The 8,086-nt window shown below is 35.3% G+C and overlaps 2 protein-coding genes across 2 annotated transcripts; both read left to right on the forward strand.

Annotated features, from left to right (window-relative positions):
- The first annotated feature begins 132 nt into the window (after positions 1-132).
- LOC116006645 (pentatricopeptide repeat-containing protein At2g29760, chloroplastic-like) lies at positions 133-2,321 on the forward strand. Its single transcript, XM_031247095.1, has one exon. The coding sequence runs from the start codon at positions 172-174 to the stop codon at positions 2,044-2,046; it is 1,875 nt and encodes a 624-aa protein (XP_031102955.1). The 5' UTR covers positions 133-171; the 3' UTR covers positions 2,047-2,321.
- Positions 2,322-4,735: 2,414 nt separating this feature from the next.
- On the forward strand, positions 4,736-6,749 carry LOC116006299 (probable xyloglucan endotransglucosylase/hydrolase protein 32). The gene is made up of 4 exons (XM_031246616.1): positions 4,736-5,017; positions 5,165-5,265; positions 5,439-5,656; positions 6,159-6,749. Exons 1-4 carry the CDS (start codon positions 4,792-4,794, stop codon positions 6,523-6,525), a joined length of 912 nt encoding a protein of 303 aa, XP_031102476.1. The 5' UTR covers positions 4,736-4,791; the 3' UTR covers positions 6,526-6,749.
- Positions 6,750-8,086: the final 1,337 nt, after the last annotated feature.

Below are 8,086 nucleotides of genomic sequence, written 5' to 3' on the forward strand. Positions count from 1 at the left end.
ATTAGCAATTGAAACTATACTTGCTGTTGACAGAGTAAAATCAACACTTATATTGTGACAAGTATAGTTAGATCATAAAACCTATATGTTTTCAGAAAACTATATAAAGAGTTGCAGCAAATTCATTCTCTTCTTTCTTAGATTCTTTTGCTTCCATGGCAGAACAGCATCATGGGTTCAGCCACTATCTTAAAGATTCACAAACTAACGCGCCCGCATCTTTTCTTGATACAACACTGCTCAAGCATGAAACAGGTAATGGAATTCCATGCTCATTTCATCACAAGTGGCCGCTCCAAAGACTCCATTTTTCTTAGCTCCATCATCTCCTTCACTGCACTCTCTCCTGCTGGAGATTTGGGCTATGCCCACTCTGTTTTTAGCCGCGTAAATGCACCCAATGCTTTCATGTTCAACACCATGATTAGAGGCTATGCTTCAAGCTCTGATCCTGGTCAGGCTATTGTTCTTTACAATGGGATGCTCAGGTATGGCATTGCTCCCAATAATTACACCTTCCCATTTGTGATCAAAGCTTTATCAAAGGGTAAATTTTGCTTGCACGGTGAAGCTATTCATTGTTCTGTGATCAAATATGGGCATGTTTTGGACCTTCATGTTGCGAATTCGCTCTTGAATATGTATGCAAGTTTTGGGTTGTCAAATGAGGTAAGCAAAGTGTTTGATGAAATTCCTGAACCGGATGTAGTTTCTTGGAATGTGATCATTGATGATCTTTCTCAAAACAGTTGCCTTGATAACGCTTTGTGTGCGTTTACTGAGATGTCTCGACAAGAGGTTGAACCTAATTCAGTCACATTTCTTGCCCTTGTGTCTGCTTGCACAAAAACCAGTGATTTCTATACTGGGAAATTGATACACTTGCATATAATTAAGTCAGGAATTAGTATTAGTGAAAATCTTGGAAATGGGTTGCTTGATATGTATTGTAAGTATGGAGATCTGGAGTCAGCTGAGAAAATGTTCAGTAGGATGCAAGTGAAGACTGTGTTTTCATGGACTTCACTGCTTGATGGCTATATACAAAAGGGTGAACTTGAAAGAGCCATGGTGATTTTTCATCAGATGCCTATAAAGGACACAACTGCTTGGAATGTCATGCTTAGTGGCTTTGTAGAGGCAGGTGATGTGAATTCAGCTGAGAAGATTTTCAGAGAAATGCCAGAAAGGGATTTGGTGTCATGGAACAGTATGATCATTGGATATGCCCAGAACAATAAACATATCCAGTCTTTACATCTGCTCAAAGAAATGCTAAATTTGGGTATGGAACTTGATCGGATTACTCTAGCCGGGGTGTTTTCTGTCTGTGGGTATACAGGATCACTGTTTCTTGGGGAATCAATCCATTCTTACATGGAAAAAAAGAACATCAAGGGAGAAGAAGTCGAGGCCGCTTTGATGGACATGTATTCCAAATGTGGCGCTTCTGGAGAAGCTCTGAAAGTGTTTGAAATGATAGCAACAAAATCAGTGTTAGCTTGGACTGTCCTGATTGTAGGACTAGCCATGAATGGTCTTACAAATGAAGCCCTGAGTTACCTTCATCAAATGTGCCACGCGGGAGTAAAGCCAAACGAGATCACATTTTTAGGAGCTCTATGTGCCTGCAGCCATGCCGGTCTTGTGGAAGAAGGCAAGCGTTTGTTCAGCGCCATGATTCAGGTTTACGGCCTAACACCAAGGCCCGAGCACTACAGTTGCATGGTGGATCTTCTTGGCCGGGCTGGTTTACTGAAAGAAGCAGAGAAGTTCATTCAAGATTTGCCTGCAGAAACAGATGCTGCAGGCACCTGGGGAGCACTTCTTGGAGCTTGTAGAATGCATGGCGGCGAGGTTCAAATGGCAGAAAAAATCGCCAGAAAACTGACCGAAATCGACCAGTTTCATTCAGGCAGATATGTCCTTCTCTCCAACATCTATGCTGCAGAAAACAGATGGCATGATGCTGAGAATGTGAGGAAGAAGATGAAGGCTTCAGGTGTTCAGAAACTGCCAGCCTTCAGCTTCATTGAACTCAACTGAATGAGTGAATGGATTGGGCTGCCTTCACTGACCCATTGGACAGTTACTAATGGGCCAAACCCATTGCAAAGCCCAACAAGACTAAGCAAATATAAATCATATCCAACCGGACCAACTGTATTAATTTTCTCTGTATCGTTTCAATTTTATCACATATTTTCAGAGAACAAACTGAGATTGCTATTACTAGGTAAATGTTTGACCTATTTAAACTAGAAACGTCTGTAGTATCACTTTCAATTGAAAACTGAAAACACAAAGGTATCTTAGAATTAGAAATTTGTTCTTATTTGGTTTTCCATTTTGGTACATAAGCACATATGTATGTGTGTGTGTATATATATATATATATACAATTTATACAAAAATTAAAATAAATGTCTTCCTAAATCCTATATAACTAAACCGCACTAGAAAGACTCAGTATTATATTACATGTAATCCTTTTTATTCTCAATTTAACAATTATTTTGATGTGATGATCATAATTAGTTACATCTCAATTTTGGAATGACAATATAGAATTAACACGATTAATTTTGAATCATTAAATGTAAAATTAGTTTCAGAAGTGAGTATAAATATTGGTTTTTTTTTTTTTAATTTGATGGCCGACACTACAGTCTACAGAAGAAAGCAATTATGAAGATAATGGATCTTGTAAATGGAGTACGTAGTACAAGATGAAATGTGGCCATGGCTAAAAACACAGTCAAAAAAGTCAACGTCCTACTTGTCAATTTTTACTAGTCGCGAATTATGGGCCCTCCTATGACCAATGACACCACTTTCCTAATTTCCAAATGATTTAACCATCAAAAAGTATATATTATTAAAATATAAATTTGTGGTGGCAATGTATTTTCTGATTTTTTATTGCCGCTTTCCCAGTAGGTTTCAACATTTATTGGTTCAGTATATGTCGTCTCAATTTTCTATTCATAAAATGACACTAGCCATCACTCTCCTTATAGATATCATAAAATTGAGCAATGTTAACGAAATACATAAACCGACGGTATGAGAGTTCATAATTTCGATACTTTTTTGAGTGCTATCCAAATGTAGTATCTGTTCATAATTACTTTCTCAATCTACTGAATCACAAAGAGGTTCGAATCCACCCCTTACATTATGAGAGTTCGAACCCACCCCTTATTAAGTCACCGTAATTTATTCATTTACAATCTTGTTAAACTAAGATGCGGGTCCTAGAAGTGAGGGATTTACGGTTAAATTACTAGTGTAGTAATACTCTCACTGCAGTAAAATTGTGGCATATATTAGACAATTAATGTGGCCAATAAACGCATGTACTTGAAGCTTCTGAGATCTTGTTTGTTTTCCAACTCGAAGATTGCAATCTGATTTCCTTTGTTATTTACATTTGCAACGACAGACCACACTCCAACAACTCATTTGTACAGTAGTACATAAGATCATCAACTGTGCTGAGGACTCATCATTAAAAAGAATATAATACAGCAAAACAAAAACAGAAAATTAAAAGAAATAAAAATAACAATAATAATAAATTAATAAAGATGCCTTAGCTTGGGTTGTTTCCCCACCACATGAATTGAAAAAGGAAGTCCGTCCCTTAGGGCAGTGCTTAGTTGATGAACATCTGCCATTGAAATTCTCTATCTTTTAGTAAAATGTAGCAACAATCTGGAAATGAATTTTACCAATTTGGTTTGAAATTGAACTTTTTATGCGTTGAATGGTGCAAAGTGGTGTAAAGCGAACAGATTTATAGGATCCAAAATATAGTTCGATAGATGTGAAATTTTGAGTTATAAAAAGGGAAAAGAAAAAGGGAGTCCCAGTGACTGTTTGAAAACATTATTTCTGCGACATTATCTATGGTGCATGTTCAAAATCAGAAATGGACCCCAATGCTTGTCCTTCATGTACTCATGCTACTCATACATTTCTAGCTGTTCTCGTACACACATACATTAATTACCTCATTTTTTTTATACTAGTAATTTTCAATATCAACATTTCTCCGTTCATTATAAATCTAATCAACGATATTGTAAAAATATATGTTGATGGTAACTAGTTGGATGACACAGAAATGTATGATAAATTATATTAGTAGGTCATAATGAGATTGGTTAATCTGTTACGAACAACTAATTTAATAAATTCAAAAGAATTATAATTCTTATCACAAAATCATATTATACAAAAAAATATCATATTAGTAATTTAATCATATTATACAAAAGAGTTAAATTTAATTTTAGTTAAAAAATATCAACAAAAAAAATTACTCCCAACCCCCACAAAATAAAATCCTTACCAACCCAATATGCGGAAAGTTAATTTCACATTTTTGATGGACTAAACCGTCGGTGAATGAATAAAATAATATTTTTTTGACCAATCCTAATACGGAGTATTTAAAATTAATTTTTCAGTGGATTTTGGTTGGAGCCTTGAGAGTTTACGGTAGTCTGAGATGGAGTCAAGATAATAAGTATGGCTATAGAATATAATTACGATTTACGAACCAACATCCATCCTACATTGTTTTCTGCAAACATTAATCAGATAAATCAACGCTAATAATCTATGATTAAATCATCATCAAGAAACTCATTAGCATCTTACTGCAATTATATGGGGACCCACTAATCTCCTTATTTGGCCAATATATATATGCTTTATCTCCCATGCTCCCCCCTACACCTCTCTGATCTTCTTACAGGTGTCTGCCAATTCAAGCTCTCATCCATGGCGGCTAATTTCCTCATTTTTCCATTTCTACCCCTGGCCGTCCTCCTGATCTTTCTTGCTCCTCCAAGCTGCCATGGCGGTTATTGGCCACCCTCCCCTGGCTACTACCCCGGCTCTAAGTTTAGGTCCTACACCTTTAACCAAGGCTTCAAGAACATCTGGGGTCCTAACCATCAAAGTGTTGATAACAATGGCTTACGCATTTGGCTCGACACCAGCTCAGGTACGAATCTCTTTCTATTTGTAATAATATAATCCATACTTTTATATCCCAATAAACTTAATTGAATCATCATAATAAGATATATATGGTTGTATTTAATTTAATCCAAATCGTGTGACATTAAATTAGTTCAATCTTTGATTATAGGAAGCGCGTTCAAATCGATTAAACCGTTCCGGTCGGGATACTTCGGAGCATCCATCAAGCTTCAACCCGGTTACACAGCAGGGGTTATCACTGCTTTCTACGTGAGAACATATATACATGATTAATTTCTTGATTTGATTATGTATATATATAGCATATATATATATGATTAATATAATTAATTAGCTAGATTAGTGTATGGTTAAATGAGAATTATATTAATTAGGTAATTAGTAATGGTGCATATATATATAATATGATGGTGTCGGTGTAGCTTTCAAATGCGGACGCACACCCAGGGTTCCACGATGAAGTGGACATTGAGTTTCTGGGAACAACGTTTGGGAAGCCATATACATTACAGACCAATGTGTATGTACGAGGAAGTGGTGATGGCAACATTGTTGGGAGGGAGATGAAGTTCCACCTGTGGTTCGACCCGACCCAAGATTTTCACAACTATGCCATCGTATGGAATCCTAGAGAAATCATGTAAGCACTACTGTACTTCATTATTTAATTTGGAGCTTCGATCGTATAGTATATACGGAAGTTAATCTTGAGGTATCAAGATTGTACTGAATAATGATTTCTAATGGTATTATGGTACCAACAATAACACACAATATGATACATAATTGTATTGGATACAATGATAGTAATTGCCACTATAAAATTATAATAATTTTATTTATTTATTATTATTATATAACTCAATAATGTTTATATGATTACCACAATTTATTTAAAAAAAAATATAAAATCATAAAAATATAGTGTTATATGATACGATATTGTACCTATAGTAGGTAAACAATACTTTATTAAATATATATGTGAATATGATATGTCATACATTTTTTTATAATGTTAGAATGTATTTGCATGTCTTATGATATTTTAAGATTTTATTTTTATTTGTTAATGAGTATATATGTAAATTTAAATAAAAATAACTTTACATCAATCAATCTAACGATGTCATATTGTGTAGATTTTTAGTGGATGATGTGCCAATAAGGTGGTATCCTAGGAGGAGTGCCGAGACATTTCCACTAAGGCCAATGTGGATATACGGATCAATATGGGACGCTTCGTCCTGGGCAACCGAGGACGGCAAGTACAAGGCGGATTACCGGTACCAGCCTTTCATCGGACAGTTTAGAAACTTTAAAGTGGGCGGCTGCACCGCCTGGGCGTCGCGGTGGTGCCAAGTAGCCACCGCTGGTCCGTACCGGTCCGGCGGGCTAACGGGGCAGCAGCGCGGCGCTATGCGGTGGGTTCAGTCTCACTACTTGGTCTACAACTATTGCAAGGACTCAAGGAGAGACCTTTCCAAAACGCCGGAATGCTTGAGCTGATCCAATGGACCGACAATTATTTCATATTGTTTGTTTTTCTTAATTATGTGTACCAACATTTTTCCTCCAATGGGATATGTGTGGGGCCTGGCCGGGGCAAAACCGGGCCCGCTTGTCTGCATCCAACTGCAATTCAAGATTTACGTGTTTTTTTTTTTTTTTTGAAAAGATTTACGTTGTTGAATCAAATAAAATAGCAAATCACCATTTCTATGCTCTCCAAACTTTTGATTATATATGCATTTGTCACTTACATCAATCAAGAAAATTTTATTACGTCTATCAACATTAATAATTTTTTTCATCCTCAAAAGTAAAAGAAAAAATTTTAAATTTATACTATAAATACATTGTTCTCAACCAATTGACGATGTAGACTTTTCCTATATATATCTCACATGAAAAAGCAATATGAAATAATTGAAGTTTTCAGTGGACAATAATTTTGTGTTTGCGACATTGTTGTCACTATAGAACAGCACAGCAAGAGGCCACATAGTTGTATCATTTTGTGGGACAATGCCACCATGAAAGAGAACCAGAGATGTTAACCAAGAAAATATGGAGGTTCAATTCATATACATTGAGTTTTCATGGATAGGTGTTGAGAATAATTTAATTAATTTTTTATTAGTCGAAATTTCACGAGATAGTTATATTTGTGTTTTTAATAAAATGTACTACACGTTCGTCAACCTAAGCTATTATAGCAAGAATATAATCAAACTCATAACCTTCTGCTACGAGAATATATTCTATTCATTTGATCATCAATCTCTTTCGTGACCAAGAGGAGAGGAAATATTTTTAATTGCTTATACATTGTAGTACTCATATTTAAAATAATGATAGGCACACAAGAATAGAAAATAAATATTTCTATGAATGAAGCTAGCAATATAATTAATATAATATTGACATGAAGAGAAGGCCAGAAAGAGATGCAGGGTGTGTGTTATCACGCGTGGTTAGAATAATACTAATAATGCAAGGACGTGTTGACAATGACTTGGAAAAGAATGATTGAAAATGAACATTAAAATTATAGAAAATTAAAAGCATAATTCAAAAAGATACAAAATTAGAATGTGACCAAACACTTGAATGTATGTCGATGTAGAAGCCATTATTGCCATTATATTATTACGTATTATTATTATTGATGTATTATTGACATTCCTACATGCCTCGTGCGCTTCAGTCTTTTCTTCTTTTAGCAATTTTGGATGGACTCCATTCAACAAATACTTATTCATCATCATATATTGTTACAATATTGATAGTCGTAGTCTACCTGGGACGGGAAGAAAGTTGGGAAAGGTGAAACATTCTCGGAATGTCATTTTTAATGATGGCGAATTGGAATTGAAAATACACGGCTAAGCACAAGTGCATAAAAACTCTAAAAAGCTAGGTCTCAATACTAAACAAAGAGCATTATCAAAGTAACAAGTGAAAGAAAAGTTCAACAAGTAATTGTAAAGAAGCAAGTAATAAGTGATGAATGGAAGGGACTAGGGCTATGTGTTCATTGATCATGATTCTTGGAAGATGTTTCCAT

Source organism: Ipomoea triloba, chromosome 15, assembly GCF_003576645.1.
Source record: "Ipomoea triloba cultivar NCNSP0323 chromosome 15, ASM357664v1".
NCBI lineage: Eukaryota > Viridiplantae > Streptophyta > Magnoliopsida > Solanales > Convolvulaceae > Ipomoea > Ipomoea triloba.